We start from the raw sequence: 21269 nt of genomic DNA on the forward strand, positions 1-21269 counted from the left end.
GATACTAGTAAATGTTTCATTCATCTTTAGAAAATAAATAAATAAACTTTTGGGAATTTATTAGCGACATAACGATTTGACTTTACCTCAGTTATTTCCTGATTAGGGAAATCGTTCGTGCATTTAGGTGACTAGAAAACGCAGTGCATGCTTCGTAAGATTTGAATGCCATTAATATCTGTGGATATTGCAAATCTTCACAAAATATTAAAAAATGGTGATTTTGGAAAAGCATATATTGCAAATCTGCTGATAAAAAAATATATTGCAAATCTTTACTAAGAATAAAAAAAAAATGGTGATTTGAGAAGCATATCCCAATCTTCCCGCATGGTTGATGTTGCTCTTTTTGTAACTGCGTTGAACTTTTTAAATGATATCCCTGAACATTTCTACTTGGTAGTTTCGTATGTGTACTTTCGAATTTATTCGTTCTATTATCAGTTGGTACATTCCTAACCTTTTTAATAACCACACCCTGTTTAAAAGCTTACTACAGACAAATATTGAAACGCCATTATTGTTAGATGTTACATGACTGTTCAGTCTTGATGCTGCAACTATACCACAAGATAAATTATCTGAACCATGCATGGCATTAACAGCTTTCCGATCTTTCTGTATGCTGTAATTTTGTCGGTGCGGTTTTTAGAAATACACGTTTCAATGGAGAGTCTGTCAACAAATATGGCTACTAACAGAATCTGCGCAATTTCAATTTTCTGTGTTTTAGTGGCTATATTTCTACAAATATTTATTGTTTGGCATTATTAGTTCGTACATTTTAAGATCGTGTTCTCCACTTGTGAGACTAAGTTTCAAATTCTTATATGAAAGGCGTAACTCTTAACATTTTTTAAGATTTGACTGTTCTAAGTAGGATTTACAGTCTTAAACCCAGCTTTTCCGTTTCTTGAATGTTAATCTTCAGAATGCAATTTATTTAGTTACCTCTCGAGAAATTGATTCTGAAATCATTTTAGCATTGGTTCTGCAATGAGTATTATTTAAGATGTGTGACTATTAATGTAAAGGTACCTCTAAACACTATTGAATCACCCTGTGCAAATAAGGTTAGTGTCAAAGCACAGGATTATATAGGGTAATTCCTGGTTTTTTGTTTACGAGTTTCGACTTAGATATTTGGTGAGATATGTGTTGTTTACTCACGTATGTCACAGATTTCATAAATATCATGCAATTCATAAATATCCACAACGTAGAAACATCATAGACCCTCAAAATAGGTAAGCAAACGAGGGACATGTTGTTGCAGATGATAATCTAGATTTGGTTGATGTCTATTTCTGATGGTTATATGAATTATCTGATGGATTATGATGTCCAACAAGATGATTTGCATATGGCGATGCTGATGCATATTCAAGTGGTGTAATAACTTATGACGATGGTATACATGCTATGGCATATGTCTGTAAACATCTGGATGATGTAGATGCTAATGTGGATGATGTAAAGCCAGCCGATTGATGTTCATTTTTTTCCGTATTATGAATATGAAATGCTCCATATATTCGAAATATTTTGTAGGAGCAAAAGTATATGGGGTGTAGCGTTAAAGTTATAATAGATAATGATGCAAGTTCCGTAAGTTCCACGATGCGTAGTGAATGCATAGAAAGAGTTTATGGGGAAATTTCCGAATTGTATTGTTTATTAAGGAGTTTTTTCTATGCGTGTTTATAGATTTAACAACTACGTTGAATTCAAGTTTAGTTAAAAGGGAAACATTGCGAAGTTGAAGTATCGCTGGTGACTTTTATGATATTCAACGTGAAGTCTACTTTAGGAAATGCTCATGTTGGATTTTTTGAATGTATTTTGTTCCAAATTCTAAGTTGTTTTAACATTTATGAAAAATACGCTTGTGGATAACATAAACAAGTTTTAGATAATAATATGTTGTATCTATTATTTTGACAATCATGTATATATTTTGAGTTATCCCAATTTTTATATATTGTTCATTAATATATTAATTTAACAAGCACTTTAAACAAAAATCACAATTTGTAGTTAAAGAAATTTGAATAAAGAACTCTCTCAGAACGCGTCACATAACAACATTTCGGGTGATGTGAGCAGTGACGAAAAAGTAGAACCTTCAGCTTTTTCATCACAACAACTGAAATTGAATAGTAACTAAATTCGCCCAATGCTGTGTCTTTCTTTCTGGACACAAGTGGTTTACATTGCACAATTTTCTTTTATTGATTTCCTGATAAAACATGGTCATCATTAAGTAACAAATACTTCACTTTACATGTTATAAAAAATGCAATTAACAATCACTAAAATTATCCTCCAATTATAATGGAAAAGTGATTAATTCGAAACATGATATCAGCTAGAACTGGGTTCATAGTAATTCCTACAAAGACAACGAAGGAAATGGCATGACATTAATTTTATATTTTACATTCTCATTATCTTTTGTTTAACATGTGATTTTACTAGTTAACTCTTCACCTAATTTGTGAGTACAAAAACTTACACGTGCATTATATTTTGTTTTGACATTTGAGAAATATAGTACATAAGACACGTGGTAATTAGATGAAGGAGTCAAGGTTTTGAAAGAGGGAGAGGATCAACATTTGGATGGCATTAATTGTGTCATAATTAATACAAAAGAACATAGAATGGTCAAAAGAAAAGTCAACGGTGTCATTTTGTCCTCAGAGACTTCCAAATTCAAATGAGATGGATCAATTTAATGACATAAACCTTGCAAATTCTTCATAGCTAACTCGACCATCCCCATCCAAATCTGCTTCTCTAATCATTTGTTCAACTTCTTCTTCTGTTAGCCTCTCTCCCAATTTCATCATCACATGTCTCAACTGTAAAAAAAAAAACATGTCATTGCAAGAAATGCAGATTGAGTTGCATGCCATGCTATATATATATATATATATATATATATATATATGTGTGTGTGTGTGTGTTTACCTCTGTAGCTGATATGTACCCATCATTATCCCTGTCAAATACTTTGAACGCGTCTTTTAGCTCCTCAGTCAGATTTTCCTAACAAAAGGAAAATTAAAATGTTTCATGATCTTTACTTAAAGCACACAATTATCCATAAAGAAAGATTTTCACCACTCTTAGATATTTAAGAACCCTACTTTTCTCAAGGTTTACCTTCATTGTCATTCCGATAACATTCAAGAACTCTTCAAAATTTACACTTCCTTTTCCATCGATATCGACTTTACTAATCTTTTCCTGAACTTCTTCCTTTGGCGTGTTCCCATCTAATGACTGAACAATGGATATCAGTTCTTCCACAGTAATGAAACCTAGACACGATCACAAACATTGGCAACCAAAGTTAACTACAAATGCTTTTATAAACCTATGCGGATGTTAATTAAAAAATGGATCAACATTTTATGTTAGAACCGACACACATATATAAATAGGTTAATGATGCAAAAGACCACACCGTCGGAATCCTTGTCAACAACATCAAAGGCTTCGTGGAATATAGCTATTTGATCTTCTGTCCATGCATTTGCCATTATTTTTCTGCAGCAGGGTAGGATCAACTGCAGTGGAAATTAACCAGAAAATTGTAAGAGTACTGTGAATTTGCTTATTGGTTATTGGCAGTGGAGGGTGGTGGAAGAACATGCAATACTATTTGTCTTACAATAATGTTCCATGTTCATTTTGGTTTTATAGATATGTTGTGCGCCATATTTTATTTATTTTTGGATTGAAATAGTCAAAAACACGTTCGCTCAAACACAACTCGGAATTCAAAATGCTGGAATTCTTCGAGAACGATGATAGAAAAGGACTCTTGAATGTATGAATTTTTCAATGCGTTTTTCTTTCTTTCTTTCCTGTTCCAACTCCCCCCTACAGAAGGAATCATATTTGCACACTTGCAAGTACGGTTGAGAATTTAAGTACCTTCTAATTAATCAACATCTCTGGGTCAACCTTTGTCAATAAATGAATCAATTTATAAAATTCCTCCTTTCAATTACTCTTAACAATAGTTTATTTTATTTTTATATTTTTTTTCAACAATCTCCTAAAAATAATTAAAGGATAAATTGATAGTATTATTTACATTAAGAATATAGACAAGAGTAATAAAAAAAATTAAAATATTTTGTTTAAATTTATTTATTGATTTTCTCATCTATGCATCATAATTTGAAGTTATTATTATAAATGATGGTTTTTTTTAATTAGGTTATTATATAGATTGTCGGTTAATGATTAACACTTTTAGGAACTTTGAGTTTACACAATTTAGATATTTTACTTTCAACTTAATTTATATCATATTCAAAGTAACATTATTAGAATTCAAACTCTATAAATGTTTGTATTTGTAATTAATTGTTTTATTACTACTTTACCTTATGTTTGTTATAATTTATTTTAAAATTAAAAACCATTTATTAACTCTTATCGGTTGGACACACATGATTTTTCTCTTTTTAACACTTTTTTTTTTATATATTCTCAGATGAAACTTTGAAAATACAATTTGCTTTAAGGATGATGTTTGCAAATTGAAAGCAAATTTTCTTAAGTAGTTATTAATTATCATTGTCATAAAATAAAATATGATAAAAAATAATAAATTATGATTTTACACTTTTTAGAGGCTGGATGAATATACAAATGGAGGAAGAAAAAGCCTTGTAGGACTTGAACTTTTTTTTATCAAAAACATTGTGTTCATTTATATCGAAGTACCAAAAACAACTACTTTCACCAATTAATAATCAACTTGCCTTTGAAAACCTTCGTATAAACACGTATTTCTTTATAAGGCTAAAGCTACTAAAGTTGTTAATTTTGTAACTTGGAATAGGAGCCATTTTCTTGAATACTGTACCTACTATTCTTATTCACACATTCTCCATTCTCTTGTTTACATCAAACATAATTGCTTTTTTTTTTAATATTTGTTTATACTTCTATAAAGTAATGATTATATCATTATTTTATTTAATGCAGGTTAATATATTATCTACTAGAAAAAGTGAGTCTAGATAGTATTTGAAATTTATCGTACAACTGTTGACGTGTTGATTGTCTCCTCGTTCCTTCCTTCAAGTTTTCTCTTTCGATTATTAGCACTCGATTGTACTAGGCCTAAAAGAGGTACTCCGACGATAAAGTAAGTACTCTGTATAAAGAGTGTATATTTGTAAAATTGATTAAAACGTACCTTACACATCTATAAAGAGTTTATTTATAGTGTTCAGACATGGGTTCTTGTTGTGATGGGCTGAATATAAGTTGTTCACGGATGTGTAGCGTGATCCCTGACTTATAGGAAGGTATATTGGTATATGAGTATATGGGTACATAAGTATATTTGAACAATATATTTAATATCGTTCAATTAATCAATATTTGGTTAATTTCTCGAAAATATCATATACATAATCTGAGACATGATTATGATTCATATATGACTCGTCTATTTATTTATTTCAAATTCATTACAACTACAAATTGCCAAGTTTAGGGTGTTTTTTTTTTACATTAATTAGTGTTTTTTTTACATTAATTAGTGACTGAATTACTTTTTTCCAAAAATTATTATTTGCCGTTAAAAAAGAAAAGAAAAGAGATAATAAAAAAAGGCCACTTCATTTTGCACCTTTTTTTTTTAAGGATATACTTTCTTTTCTTGACCAATTTAATAACAACATTTCTATATACAGTTGGATTCCTCTTTCTAAAAAATTAATTCTGGATATATAAAACATTTAAATAAGTCTGGAAATTAATTTAATGTACGAAGAATTAGGGAAGTTGTTCTCGTAAGATCATAAAAGCGCATGGATTTTTTGTAGTTGCAGAAGGTTCAAATTTGGCATACATTTTGTCTTTTGTGGTTGTCAAGTTTATGGACACGTGTCGTTATAATAATAACTCTGAAATTTAATTACCAAAAAAATTAGAACTTTACATACTGATTGAATTTAATTTTTGAAGAAACTTCAATACTTTTAGTAGAAAGAAAAACCTTTCAAAATTTAATTTTCATACTATTAGTACATCTTTCCAAAAAGTAGATTTTTCAAGTATTAAGATTTTACGCATTTCAGAAAAAAGGTTAAATATGTTTTTTTTATAAACTTTTCATAAATTTTAATTTTAGTTCTCATAGTAAACATTTTATTAATTTAATCATTATACTCTTACATAAGAACGATAATAGTCATATTCGCTAATGACATTAATTTTATTTATTTAATTAATATTGTTCCATCTTGAGTATGTTATGATGACATTAATTTTTATTTATATAATTAACATTATTCTACCTTGAATATACAAATAGGATATTATTATATTTTTAGTTGAGTAAAAAATATTATTTACTTTTTTAATTTTGATTAATATTTTGTTTGGATTTTATCATTTAATATGCATGGAACAAGATTTTATTATTCACGTTTGAATTTACTGAATTAGGTTAGTTGTCCCTTTTGTTATGCAATAAAAATGGGAGAAAAAGAGGTGACAAGAGCAGTTTTACACCTTTGCATTGGTAGTTCAAATTTGGTGTACTTGTAACTTTTGTACATTAAAGTTGTCAATATTTTGATTGAATTTTATACCACTTCTAAGTAAAACAACGTAAACTTTTTCGAAATAATTTTATTTTAGTTATGGTATGAGTGTATATTATAATTACGGAGTGTATATTATAGTTACTGTGTTGTACAACCTAAATTTTAAATTCTAATTTCTAAATATTAAACCTTTAAAACCATAATCAATTATAATAATTTATATAATTGATTATGTTAATATATATAATTGATTATATTTAATCGCATAATATATTATAATAATTTATATAATTGATTATATCTAATCACATAATACTATATTATGTATACTACCAAAATCGATTATATGTGACTTTAAATAATTAAATTTAAGTGACCAAATAATTCTTGAAATAATTATTTTTTTTTTAATTTTTTTTATCATATATGAATGTTAAAGTATGTGAGGAATGTCTTGTAATGTTTGCAAATTTCTTTAATCATTCATTTGCTTAAAAACCATTAAGTTTTCACAATTGGTAAACAAACACACCATAAACCTAACAAAATTGAAATAATTATATAAAAACATTTTTTTTATTAAACTAAATTTAAAATATTACACATTTTTCAACAGACTTTTATGTTTTCATATTTTGTATGAAGAAAAAACTTAACCTCATGTCCAATTCTTTATATATATATATATATTTAAAATTTTAAAAATATTTTTTAATATATTTTTGCATTACATAAAGTGATTCCTTCGTAAGTATTTATTATTCAAATATATTTTATATCCATTCTTAATAAAATACATCTAATGGCATTTTAATAATTCTTTATATAATGTCATTTTTTTTTCTCATCAATCATATTTATTATAAACTTTTAACTAACTAATTTTCACCTCCTTCAATCCTAACAATCTTACATTTTACTCTCTTATCTTTCTCTTTTCATCCCACTCCAAATAAGTATAAAGAGTGAATAACCTATGAAATTTTACTCTCTTATCTTTCTCTTTTCACCCCACTCCAAATAAGTATAAAGAGTGAATAACCTATGAAAGAAAATGTCTTTTGTGTTTGTGCTAAATCTCTTCTCTTCTTTTGTTCGCACTTTGGTTCTCTTCTTCTTTTCATGCAAAGACTATAGAGAGTTACATAGTTAGTGTATTCTGCATAAATGCATTTGTGTTTTATGCATTTGATGGAGAACTCGTTAATATTCAATAGGGTTAGTCTTTTAAGTTTTGAATTGATTTTGGTTAAAAATATTTACACAATAATAAATGTTTAGTTTCATTGTTTGAGGGTTTTTCTATATTTGGGGATTTATCTATTTGGGATTATTAGGAATTCATCTATTTGAGATTATTGGGGATTAACCATTTGATTAATGATGTTTTGTTCACTATATGGGTGAATGATCTGATTGTTGAAAATGGTGTTTTTTGTCAATTTTCATCACATGAGAAAGTTTATAATTTTTCCTATGTTGCATTAGGGAAGTGAAGAAATTGGGGAGTGAAGATCTGGTGGAAACCTTAGAATGAAATGATGGACAAAGATTTGAAACAATTATGTGTGGATAAGTATGTTATGTAAGGAAAATCTAACTTGCCTTGCCTTTCTTTTTCCTCTGGACTTTGCTTTGACTTCTATTTTTATTTGGTCAATATTTTGAATGGCTTTTCTTGGGATTAGATGGCCTTTTTTTTATGCTCCTTTCTTCCTAGGCCTCTAAAATTTACACCCCCAAACTTGTTAGGCTTAATAGACCAAAACACAAAATTAGTAGTTGCATTTGTTTTAGGCATGAAAGTAAATTTCTAATTTATAAAATTTACAATCAAACTCTACTATAAAATATTTATTTATTTAAGATTATTTAAATCCTCCTTATCCATGTATTTATCATTATGGAATATGCTGAATCTCTAAGTCACTAAAAAAAATTATTAAATAAAAACTAATTTTAGAGTAAAATAATTAGTTATTATTTGATTAAATTAAAAATAATTTTATAAATTAAAAAAATTATTAGTATTTAAATTAGTTTCTATTATCAATAAAAAATTATAAGATATTTTTAAATTAGTATTTAACCATTAGTTACCAAGATTTTAGTTATTAACTACTTTATATTTTAAATTAGTATTTATTAATCTTTTAAAGAATAATTTAGAATCTAAAATATTAGTAGCTAAAATCTTGATTGTGAATTTAGATGTCAATTTAGAAACTATTTTATAAATCTTTATTAATAATAGAAATAGTTATAAATAATCTTTTAATCTCTAAAATACTATTCAAGTGACCTTTTAGACACTTCATAAAAGTAGGGGTGGCAAAGCGGGCCAGCCCGCCCCACATTGACCCGCCCTGCGCTTGGCCTGCAAAAATGTGGGTTGGGTTGGCCCGCCCCGAAAAGTTATTGCGGGCTAGAATTCCTGACCCGCCCGCATAAGAGCTAGCCCGCGGGCCAGCCCGCATTCTTTTTTTTTTAATTAAATTTTTTTTTTTACATTTTGTTCTTAAAAAATTGTCAAATTAAACCTATATATTTTTTACTATCAAACCTAATTTTTTTTTTCTTCCTTTTCAAACATAGTCAAACATAAAAAAAATTAAACATTAAGATAAATATCAAATATCACTATTCTTCCACTTCCAAAACATTAAAAATACCTAATTCCAAAACATTAAACATAAACATAAACATTAATTCAAAAACATTAAACATAAACATTATTGACATTCTTCCATTTCAATAACATTGGATGCCGCCTTAAAAGAATTTTCATCCTTTTTTTCTTAATTATAATTTTCCTCGTCATTTGCACACATTAAAACAATGACAATTTTTTTTTCTTGCGGGTTAGCGGGCCAGCCCGCCCCGCTGCTGGCCCGCGTGGGCCGCGAGCTAATGCGGGTTAGCGGGTTGAAAAGGTCAGCCCGCCTCGCGTTTTTTACCAGCGGGCCGCGGACCGGTTCGCATGGTCCACCCCGCTTTGCCATCCCTACATAAAAGGTTTAGAAAATTGAGAAGGTGAAGATGTCAATCACTACAAGCTTACTATAAATAATGCATTCATAAAATATAGTAAATGTAATCAATATGGTTGCAATGTCAAAGGTTATAGAAATACCTTTGTTAATCCTACCAAAAAGCATGCACATATAAGTCTCACATTTCCAAGTAATAAGTTATTGTTCACTTAAATTCAAGCAACCTATTCAAGAACAATTGAGTTTTTTAAAACTAATATAACAATTAAGGGCAATTTTTTTAAAAAACAATTCAATTTTTTTATACAATTCAACTTTATTCAATATCAATTTGGTTCGATTCAAATATTCTTTAACAATCATAATAATAGTTCAAATAACATAAAAAATAAACTAAATATACTTAACTATTAGGCTCTGTTTGGATTGAGGAGGGAATTTGTGAAGAGGAAAAAATGTGGATTTGTGAGGATTAGAGAGGATGTGTGAGGTTGTTTGGATTGAAATGATAGAGTGGATTTGTGATGATGGTTTATTGTAAATTTACAAATTTATCCTTGTTATTAAAAAATATTTGAATAATGAATTATGATTTTTTTTAGGTTTGAATTAATTAAATATAATATATAATATTCATAATTATTTATATTTTTTAATAAAAAATTAAAAAGTATAATGAAAATATTTTTGTGTTAAATTGAAATAAATTTATTAAATACATTAAAATTTATGAAAATAATATTTATTATTATATTCATTTGTTACTTTATGTAACTATATATATTGTTGTTATTATAATTTTTTTTATTTTTTATTTTTTTATTTTTATTATTTATAATTATATGTTGTTATTAATAGTATAATTAAATATTTTTAAAATTATAAATAATAAATAAATGTATATAATATTTAATTTTATATATTGTAATAAAATGAATGCAAAAGGATATTTTGGTAAAAATATAATAATCCACATCAAACCCCCCCAAATCTCTTCATTTTGTGAAGAGTGAAAAAAATCATCCACCCTCTCCCCCATCCAGTCCCCTACCCTCAAAACCCTTGAAACAAACACAAAAAATATCCCCTCCCTCCTCCCTCATGGAAACAAACCCACCCTTAGTAACTTTGATGAAGAAAATCAGATCTACTCAGTCAATAATAAACAAATTCAACTTAGACACACTAGTAAATAAAAGAGGAAAAAGAATTTAACCTCATATGAAGACATTGTTGTGAAGAAGAGATATCTAAATCTAAATGTGCCCCTATTTTATTGTCCTAAGTGAGTCTAACTACACCAATTAAGGAGAAGGAAACAAATGGGAATGGGGTTGCAAACTAGAGGGTATGCGAAAGTTGGTTGGAAATGAAGATATTTAGTTGTAGTTTTTTTAGTTTGGAAGATAGTTAATGTGACATTGTAAATTTTCTTTTGTTGAATAGTGTGGTTGTTGTGTCATATTAATGCACTATAACCGGACAACCAACATATCCTTGTTTTTATTTAGTTGTATTATTGGTTTAAAGACACATCTATCATATTTATTACTTGAACAGACCAGTGGGTAAAGTTTATTCATTCGTTTGTATTACACAATCATATAAATGACCATTATCATTATGTAAAATTACAGTAACGAAATTGACAAAAAGTTGACTATAGGACTAAAACCAATCTCTCGAAAGTTCAGGAAGAAAAAATATATTTAACCGTTTAAAATTTTCAGTAAAATAAGGCCAGGCCCATACATATTCGGCCCATACTTGCGTACGTAGCTCTTCCTTGCTTCCTTCTCACTCTCAAAAAAAGTGAATCAAGTTTACCCATACCAAAAAAGGTACGAGGTTAGGTTTATATCAGTCATGGCCTCCACTAATGGTGAATTACCCTGCTCTGTTTTGTTTTCTACCTTTTGCCTCACTCAAAGCTGAGACAGCATAACTAATGCCAAATTATCAGGATCTCGGATTATATTAGAGCATTGCCTTCTTCAATATATTATCCTCCATAAAGTTAACATAAAGGTGCATCTTAGATTAATCAGTTGGAATAAATAAAGTAACCCCAAAAAAACATGGCATTTAACGTCATTGTACGTAGCAATAACGGTATAACTGACCTCTCAAGACTACCGATGGACAGAACAACATGACATGCTGCCACCCAAACTTATCAAAAGCTTACAAGAGCACCCAGAAAAATTTAGCTCAACTACATAATAAACTAATTGATGTTTGATACATGTTTCTTAATTGTACGTGCTTTGGATGAAACTTTGAACAAGAAACTGCTAAGTATCACAAGGTTTAACCACCAATATCTCTTACTTAGATTGGCTGACCTTTGGGAACAATTTGATCTTTGAGCCACATGTAAATAGGAACCAACACAAACCATGTAGCTGCCAAGGCACCCAAAGCAAAGCGCATTAAGAAGACGAAAGGATTGACGGGCTTTTCAACATCTTCTTCCTTCGGACCAAGCTGCAGCAAATTGTAGAAACCAAGTCAATCATCATATTTTACATTTTATTCCTCTTCTTAAGCTAAGATATGGAAATATACTAATATATTGCCATCTTGCAAATTCAAGGGGACAATAATGTAAACATTTTGAAAACAAATCACATATTCAATAAAACCTTAAATACAATAATGTTGAATGGACATTTTTCACCAAAGCAAGAAAACAATGTTTGGCATAGGCAAAGAAAGGTAAAAGTAGGTTAGCCCTTTACTGGAAATCCAGACTCTAAACCAAAGTATTCAGAATATTCACTCAAAGAACATAAAAGATAACATGCAGTTGAAGAAACCCAGAACATTTGTCTGCCTCTATACAATAATTTTCTAAACAGAAACTATTGTATTATTAAACTTCAACTTATTCAATGATTGAGAACCTTTATAAGTTGAAATGAAAGTATGAAACTTGACCTAACTAAGCATGTAAATCAAAACTGAAAGTAAGCAGTAAATTACACCTTGTGAGTTTAATCATCATACTCTGTACAATTATTGATAATCTATTGTCAGTAAATGATTGTCTTTCTCTTCAAGCACAAGTGCACTACAGCCTAAGCAAATATCAATTAAGTACATATTCATGGTGCATAGTGGCAGAAAATTGAGATTTGAACTGAATTTGTATCTTCAATGTTTCAAGATACAACATTCATATGGTGTTAATCATAAAATGGAGTATCATTACAAAAACATATGCACATCATCTAGCAGAGAGAAAATACCACATACAACCTGCCGACAATTCAAATTAAAATGACTAACAAATCCCCAAATAAAAAATGGGCAAACGAAGAACAAATATATACATTGAGAACCTGAGAAGACAAATACCTGCAAAGGAGAATCCCCAGATGCAGGTTTAACACCGGTCACAGAACAACCCATAATCAAGCCATGACGGCGAACCCCGCGATACCATTTTGGGCCAATCCTTTTTAGTTGGACATCCTCAAACCCTGCCTTCTGAAACCACTCAATATACTCTTCCTCCTTGGGGAAAAGCATCCAAACATCTGCAAAGAAACGCGACAACCAAAATGTTGGGTACACAGGACCAATTAGACACGCCTTGCCTCCAAGTTTCAAAACTCTGTAAGCTTCCTTGATGCCACGCTGCGGATCCGGCCAATATTCAATACTGAGAATCAAAAGAACATTAATCACCTCTTTTACAGATAACTACTACTGGAAATCCATTGACAAGTAAATAATCACATTAGGAATGTGGAAGCTATAACTATTTGCTTCTTAAAATCACATCCGAAACATGAGAAACCTTATCTGAGATGTGGAACCAAACACAGTATACATCCATATACACATAAAATAACCAAAATGTAAAGTAATTTCCAATCTAGGTCACTGAATAAATTGAACTCTTCAATAACGACAATGCAACTATAGCACAGCAATGAAAACTTGTCATCACACAATATCATCGTATAAGAAAAGATTAAAACAGAGTTTTACCTTCCTGCAGATACATATCTATCGGCATAATCGGTTTGAAAGGGGAGATCCTCAGCATCCCCTTCGATGATTTTGCATTCCTTGAGTGGTTCCTTCTGCTTGGCCTTAGCGAGCTGGTGGGGTGACTGGTCAAGAATGGTGACATTTTTGGCATCCACGTGCTTGACAATACCCAGAGTGGTGAAACCCGTGCCACCACCAACATCCACAACAACCATTTTCCTGGAACTGAGATCAGCGGGTTCAAGGGCATCGTCCCTCATGTCCTCGGTCCAATGGCCAGGGTTAATCACATGGTCATACACAATAGAGAGAAACCTATAGAACCAAAAAGCCTCTTTCTTGTGCTGAATGAACCTGGGCTGCGAGGTTGGCCTCGAAGCCGATACACTACACTTGGGCACCACCATAGTCCTAGAATTGGGGATTCTAGCACTTCTAGTAGCAACAAAACTCACTCTGGGAAAAGCCTTACCCTGCAAATCCGAAGCCGTGAAACCCAACCCGTTTCCGGTTAGGGTTCTGAGAGCTAGCTTTTCAGTTCCGCTGAGCATTACGGAAGCCATTGAACCACTCTACACACAAAAAGATCAATTGAAAAGAAGCTTTAGTTTAGCATGGAAACAGAGATGTTATCCAGAAAAAAAAAATGAAAAGAGAAAATGGGAAATTAGGCTCAGGTAAGGAAGAGGAAGAAACAAAAGGAGGAAGCATGACCTTAATTGGAGAGTGTGGCGGTTGAATTTGGTGTGGCTCACACAAAACAGTGCTATTAACTCAGATTCATTTCTAACCACTCACTACTACTGATACCACATAACCAATCCTGCACCAAATTTTACATGATTAAGAAAGCGCTACACCTAAGGACTCACCAAAACCAATAATGAAATAGTTAATGCTCTTCAGTAACCATGGATATGTTTCGGTGAGATACTTTATTACTTCTTCACTGTCTCTGTCAAGTACTAAGCAAATGGTAAAAAGAAGTACTAAATACAAAAAAAAAAAAAAATCATTTCTAACTAAGTAAATGATTGAGAAAGACTTTGATTAGAATGTCATAGATAATACTTACAATTACTAAATAGAATAATTGTTTCTAAATAAAAACGGGAAGAACTTAATTAGAATGTAAAAGAAATACTAGTTGTTAAATAAAAATGTTTAGTTAAAAATATATTTTTGATATTAACATTGAGTTTATTGTTTTTAAAATTTTATATTGGTTGATAAAAAAAATCTAACTTTTCAGATCATATGTATTTTTTAGTGTCCTCGGTTCAGTCTTTGATTTCGCATTGTGTTGAATTTTCAGTCTCTGATACTTGCAATAATACTATGAAGTTAAAGTTAATTTTAGGGTAATATAAAGCATACACAATTAATTATTTATTAACTTTTTACCTTGTAATATTTGTCTATTTATAACAATTATATTGAATTCCTATCCATAAAATGACTAAGAGTAGGTCTTGATTATGTGTTCCATTGAGATGGTGTCAACATGCCAGAGTTTGGATATTCGGACAGTACACAGAAATTAACTTAAATTAAAAAATATAATTTAAAGATTCACAAAAATTACCTTCAATTCTATAACTTTAATTTTGGAGAGAAAAAAATTAAAAACAGGTCCTTACTTTTGTCTTCTCTTCATTTTTTCATTTTTATTATTATCAGATATTAAATTTCTAAAATAATTTATAAAAATTAATTTATATTCTATCTAAAAATTTATGTATTTAGTAATATATATATATATATATATATATATTAATGTCGGCACGCAAGATTCTCTGTGTTTTCTTGTTTAACCGTCACTGAGTGCACGACTCTGGATAACAGAAAAAAAATATTTTTCAAATATATCATAATAATTAAGGTAGGGTAGATGTTTAACAGCTAATTAATCTAATTTTAATAATATATATAATCCAATACCTGGTAACCTACTATAAAACACTAATTATAAATATTGCAGAATAAATCCTACCTTTAAAATCTGAATTTTATAAAATTTCTCCATCGGATTATATTGACTTAGTGTAAAATTTAAGAATTTGAGTTATAAAAATATTAATCAAAATGTAACTAATACAAAACCTTTTATAGTGAATAAAGTTTATAAGTAATGCATTGTAACAAAAAAAATGTGATATAATAAATTTAAAAAAAAGTGTAATGTTAAGTATCATAGTATATTGAAAGAAAGAAAAATTATCATAATATATTTTAAAACTAATATTTTCATTCTTTTATTTTTTGGTTTAATATTACTTTTTCATAATTATATATTTGACCAAAAATCAATTTCTTCTCCTATTTTTAATTTGTTGTGGTTCTAACTTTTTTAAAATAATTTAATATGGTCTCTTGTGTTATATTCTGTTAAATGAGTAATGATTTGGTACAAAAGATGTATATAGAATTTCATTTGAAACACCTTTACAATTTCTTTTGGAAGACATTATTTGTAGACATTTATTGATGTAGAAGTTGTCTGTTTCATAAACAAGGGATTTTAAGTTGTTCTCGAATGACTAATTGTGAGATTTGGAGAATGATCTTATATATTGTAGTGAGTGTTACCTATTGTAAAATAAGTGATTTTTTTGTTGACTTTGTAAGATGAGTTCCATTTAGTACGGTGAGATTAAGATATTGTTGTTTAAGATTATATTGGTATGAAATTAATTGTATAATTTATTAATTGTTGGTTTTTGAATTTTACATAGAGATAAAAAGTGAAAACAAAACTTTATTCTTTTAAAATTAAAATGTGAGTTACTATTAAAACAAAAGTGCTTATATTTTTACACTCCAAATTTTAATTACACTAACTAGACAACTCAATAAATTAGGATTTTAATTATATTTATTATATTTTTTAATTTAAAATATCAATATATATTATTACAATTGATTGTGAAATGAATGTGTACCGGTATGGGCGAAGTCGAGACCCACCTGGCTGCCCGAGGCCGAGTCTACCCGACCGACACTTGGAGAACCTGACCGAGGCTTAAGAACTTCGACCGAGAGGACGAGGCCGACGATCCACTTGGCCGAGTCCTTAGAAGGCTTGGCCGAGACGGCCGAGACCACAAGGATTTGGCCGGTGGTCGACACTCACCATGGGAACTTGACTGATGGCCGAAGTCTATTACAATTATCGCTCAAATCAAGATCAGTGAAGCTAATCCATCATCAAGAATTAGGTAATACAACCCTAAGCGGTATCCACCTCGATAAACGGGCCCAACAAGGTAGGCCCATTAGAATAATATAAATAACGCGCATTCCAAGGAGTAAGGTATGTCATTTATTACTGTTCACCTACCTGAGAGCTGACCACCCGCTTTACTGACTTGAGCGTCGGAGTGCCTTAGCAGGTACCCCACCATCCGGTGTTCAGCCGAAGCCGAGTGCCGAAGGAGAAGCAGGAGGACGAGAAGAATCTCAGCTCACTACCCAGTCACCTGACCGACCGAAGGAAGGAGAAGAAGACTTCAATAGTTCTCTAGGTCCCATCTTCCTAGTAGGAACAAAATGTTTTTTTTTTAATTATCACGGTGTCAAATATCATTTTTGTTAAAATAATTATATTACAAAATACAAATAAAGAATATAATTTGTATATTCTCCTTAAAATAACTTGATTATTTTTCTCTCTATGAACACAATTGGGCAAATTTTAAGTGGCATTTGATGACGAAAAAATAAATCTTGGTGGTAAGAAATTATGGCTTTTCCTTTGCCTATATAGTTAAAACTCATCATCGATCATTACAAAGATTGAGGTAGTGCTAAGACAAATTAGGCGTTGGATTCTCCGTTGTCACAATGAACGTCTGAAAAAGCTCATGTGATGTGAACACAGCAGAATAGATAGAAAGTTAGGTATTAGGAGAATATACAGATAGAAGAGAAACAAGTGTTTAGAAACAAACAATGAATCATTTACCGTCCAACCTGTTGCCTGGTGAAGGAAGCCCGGAGTGGATGAACAAGGGGGACAACACGTGGCAGTTAACGACAGGCACTCTGGTGGGCCTGCAAAGTGTTCCGGGCCTGGTCATCCTCTACGGCAGCATAGTCAAGAAGAAATGGGCTTTGAACTCTGCGTTCATGGCCCTCTACGCTTTCGCGGTGGTTCTTGTTTGTTGGGTGGGGTGGTGCTACCAAATGTCCTTCGGTGAAAGGATTTTTCCGTTTCTGGGACGCCCAAACGTGGCCTTAGACAGCCAATTCCTTCTGCGCAAAGCTTTTTCTGGGAACTTTCCCAATGCCACTATGGTATACTTTCAGGTCGTCTTTGCCGCCATCACGTTGATTCTCATCGCAGGGGCGTTGCTCGGGAGAATGAACTTCCACGCCTGGATGTTGTTTGTTCCACTTTGGGTTACCTTCTCTTACACCATCTGTGCCTTCAGTATATGGAGCACTGAAGGATGGCTCTTCAAAATGGGCCTCGTTGATTACTCCGGTGGCTTTGTTATTCACCTTTCTTCTGGGGTTGCTGGTTTCATCGCAGCATATTGGGTATATATATAAATAATTCATCTTTCACACATCATCTCCCTCGTAGCTATAGCTTGTAGCATAAGTTTTCTAATAAGAGACTATGCAGGTAGGGCCAAGGACAGTGAAGGATAGAGAGAGGTTCCCTCCAAACAACATACTTCTGATGCTGGCTGGAGCTGGCCTACTATGGATGGGGTGGAGTGGATTCAACGGCGGAGATCCATACGCAGCCAGCATAGATGCATCTCTGGCTGTTCTTAACACCCACGTCTGCACGGCCATGAGTTTGTTGACTTGGCTTTTCCTTGATATCCTCTTCTTTGGAAAACCTTCGGTGATTGGTGCCACTCAGGGCATGATCACTGGTTTGGTTTGCATCACTCCTGCTGCCGGTACCAAACCTTCTTAACTAACCACATTTTATGAAAGTGCAAACCTTATTACAGGGTTGAATTGACAAATACCATTATATGGTTCTAGTGTTGTGAGTAAAAGGTTTTGTTAGGAAATCTGAAAGTTGATTTATTTGTTTGAGTTTAGGTGTGGTGCAAGGTTGGGCAGCAATGATAATGGGAATTATGTCAGGAAGCATCCCGTGGTACACAATGATGGTCCTCCACAAAGAGATTAGGATCCTGAAACAGGTGGATGATACCATGGCAGTTTTCCACACTCATGCAGTGGCTGGTTGCTTAGGTGGCGTTCTGGCTGGCTTCTTTGCTGACCCTAACCTTTGCCGTCTCTTCTATGGGGTACAAGACTCGGTTCACTACACAGGGCTAGCTTATGGCATATTGACAGGGAGGCCTAAGGCAGGGTTTAGGCAAATGGGGGTTCAGCTTCTTGGCATTGTGTTTGTGATACTTCTGAATGTGAGCACAACTAGCATAGTGTGTTTGGTTGTTAAGAGCTTAGTTCCACTGAGGCTGAAGGAAGATGAGTTGGAAGTTGGGGATGATGCAGTGCATGGTGAGGTTGCATATGCATTGTGGGGCGATGGAGAGAAGCTTGAGAATGCCAATGAGGCTTTCAGTTTTCAGAGGAATCCAGAATGGCCAACTGTGGAACTTAAAACTTCTAGTAATGCTCCATTGGAGAGTGATTAGATGCTGAGGTATCTGCATCACCAACTTCATTCTACACTTTCAATCATAATCATGTTAAATATATATAACAAAGGTTAATAATACTTATACTAGTAATATTTAATACGATGTGATTTTGATTATATACATTGTAAGGTTTTTAACCTTTATTTTAAGAGTTATTTAGATAGAATTAATATTTAAGTATTATGAACTTTTAGTTAACTACATTTTTTATGTCATGTGATAAAGGGACCTCCTTCATCTCATTCTTACGCAGCTTTGGTGTTCAACTTCTCACCATCAATATCACCTTCACATATATTTTAGTACTTTCATCCTATACACAATTTTAACAGAGTAATTTGTTTTTATAAAAAAATTTAAAATATTTATAAAATATATATTATTCAAGTAAAAAAATTCAAATATATTTTATGAGAGTAATTAAATTAATTGAAATTAGACAAATTTAAATTCTACCTAAAAATAAGAATTTGAAATTTTTAATTTTTTTAATCTCATTATCTTGATTTTGGTCACGTAGTCATTGAACTGACTAAGATTAATATATTGATTTTTTTTTATTGAGGTTTGGGTGTTATAATCTTAATATTTTTTTCATAAATGTTGATAAATGTTTCCTTCAAAGTAAAGTTGATTGTTTTTAATCAATTTTAGTTAAGATTTTCTTGTTCAACATTAATAGTGATTTTCGACTTATATAGAACACTTTTTTCAGTTTATGTCAATTTTCAGTTATGTCAATTGGAATTTTTTCTACTAATATTAAATAGAATTATTTTTGGATAGTGTAGGTCAGATTGTAAAATATTGTTATTTTTCATTGGATATAAATCAAAATTTTATCAACCAATGTTAAGGATACTATATGTGAATTAGATTTTTTGTCATAGTTATTTTTGGTCGTTGTTTGTAGTAATTCTTTTTATCAACCGACACAAATATTATTAATCAAGATTGAGAACACTTTCAATCATTTTTTTTTTCAATATAAGTCAGGGAAAAAATTTCAACTAACATCGATTGAAAAGTAAAAAAAAAAATCTTAAACAATAATGTCGTAAATATCAATCATGATAATTTTTTTATATTAAATTTACATTTTTAAGTTATTAAAAAATGTTTAATATTAAATTATTTTTATTTGATTCTAATTAAAATGTTTTATCCAAATTAAAAAAGTAAAATTCAATAAATTTCGAATTATCTTATTAAAATAAAATCATTTAAAATTTGAATAAATATTGGTTAGTCCGTGGAAGGTCACATTATTACTTTAGAGTAGTAGACACTTATGCTCTTGGTGTTAGTATTAATTTGGTTTGTTTCAAGGACTATTGAAACTGATCAGATTATAAGAGTCTCTAACCATTAGATTAAAAAAATTTATTGATTAAGTTATAATTATTATTATATTATTATTATTATTTAAATTATTATTATTATTTATTATAGTTATTAGTATTAGTATACTTATTTGATGATTAATTTTGTGACTAATTTTCTGTGACTATTTCGGTCATTAAATAATAAAAATAACTTATGATTACTGATTTTTATCATTGATATTGTCTGATGATGATAATTTAAATGATAGTTTATATATGATGAGTGATATGTAAAAAAGTTTCTTAATAAGGATTGTGTTTGATGATATGCGTCAAATAAACAAAGGGTTATTGAAATAGTGATCCATAGATCACAAGATTGTTCACTAAAGAGTGATAGCATCTTTCAACGTATATGAGGTTATGTTATCTCTTCTAGTTAGCTAAGTGAATATGAACAATGTTTTCTATGTTTGTAATGTTATCAATATTTTTCTTCTTCTTGGTGAATGACTTTAAATAGGCACCGAAAGAATTAACCATTGCAATTCCGTTTCTAGCCGTTTGAGCAACTTCAACTCACTTGAATGTTTTTCTTTCATCTCATTAGCTTGAGTGTGAATGATGCATTAAATGCACTTCATGCAACATTAATTGCTCTTTTCTTCTATACGAGACATCTTAATAACTAGATGTACTTTATCTCTTATTGGACAATGTGTCTTTGCT

General features: G+C 30.7%; 3 protein-coding genes across 3 annotated transcripts; 1 reads left to right on the plus strand and 2 right to left on the minus strand.

Moving 5' to 3' along the window:
• Positions 1–2627: 2627 nt before the first annotated feature.
• Positions 2628–3548, minus strand: LOC137828568 (calmodulin-like protein 11). Its single transcript, XM_068635188.1, has 4 exons — positions 3473–3548; positions 3169–3326; positions 2974–3051; positions 2628–2864 (listed from the first exon to the last, which is right to left on the minus strand). Exons 1-4 carry the CDS (start codon positions 3546–3548, stop codon positions 2730–2732), a joined length of 447 nt encoding a protein of 148 aa, XP_068491289.1. The 3' UTR covers positions 2628–2729.
• Positions 3549–11640: 8092 nt separating this feature from the next.
• On the minus strand, positions 11641–14539 carry LOC137829765 (2-methyl-6-phytyl-1,4-hydroquinone methyltransferase, chloroplastic). The gene is made up of 4 exons (XM_068636666.1): positions 14294–14539; positions 13577–14151; positions 12938–13244; positions 11641–12064 (listed from the first exon to the last, which is right to left on the minus strand). The coding sequence occupies exons 2-4, from the start codon at positions 14140–14142 to the stop codon at positions 11909–11911; spliced, it is 1029 nt and encodes a 342-aa protein (XP_068492767.1). The 5' UTR covers positions 14143–14151; positions 14294–14539; the 3' UTR covers positions 11641–11908.
• A 2991-nt stretch (positions 14540–17530) lies between these two features.
• Positions 17531–19209, plus strand: LOC137829379 (ammonium transporter 2 member 5-like). The gene is made up of 3 exons (XM_068636185.1): positions 17531–18121; positions 18210–18495; positions 18644–19209. The coding sequence occupies exons 1-3, from the start codon at positions 17531–17533 to the stop codon at positions 19207–19209; spliced, it is 1443 nt and encodes a 480-aa protein (XP_068492286.1).
• The last annotated feature ends 2060 nt before the right edge of the window (positions 19210–21269 follow it).

The sequence above is a fragment of the Phaseolus vulgaris genome, chromosome 7 (assembly GCF_000499845.2).
Source record: "Phaseolus vulgaris cultivar G19833 chromosome 7, P. vulgaris v2.0, whole genome shotgun sequence".
In the NCBI taxonomy this organism is placed as follows: Eukaryota; Viridiplantae; Streptophyta; class Magnoliopsida; order Fabales; family Fabaceae; genus Phaseolus; species Phaseolus vulgaris.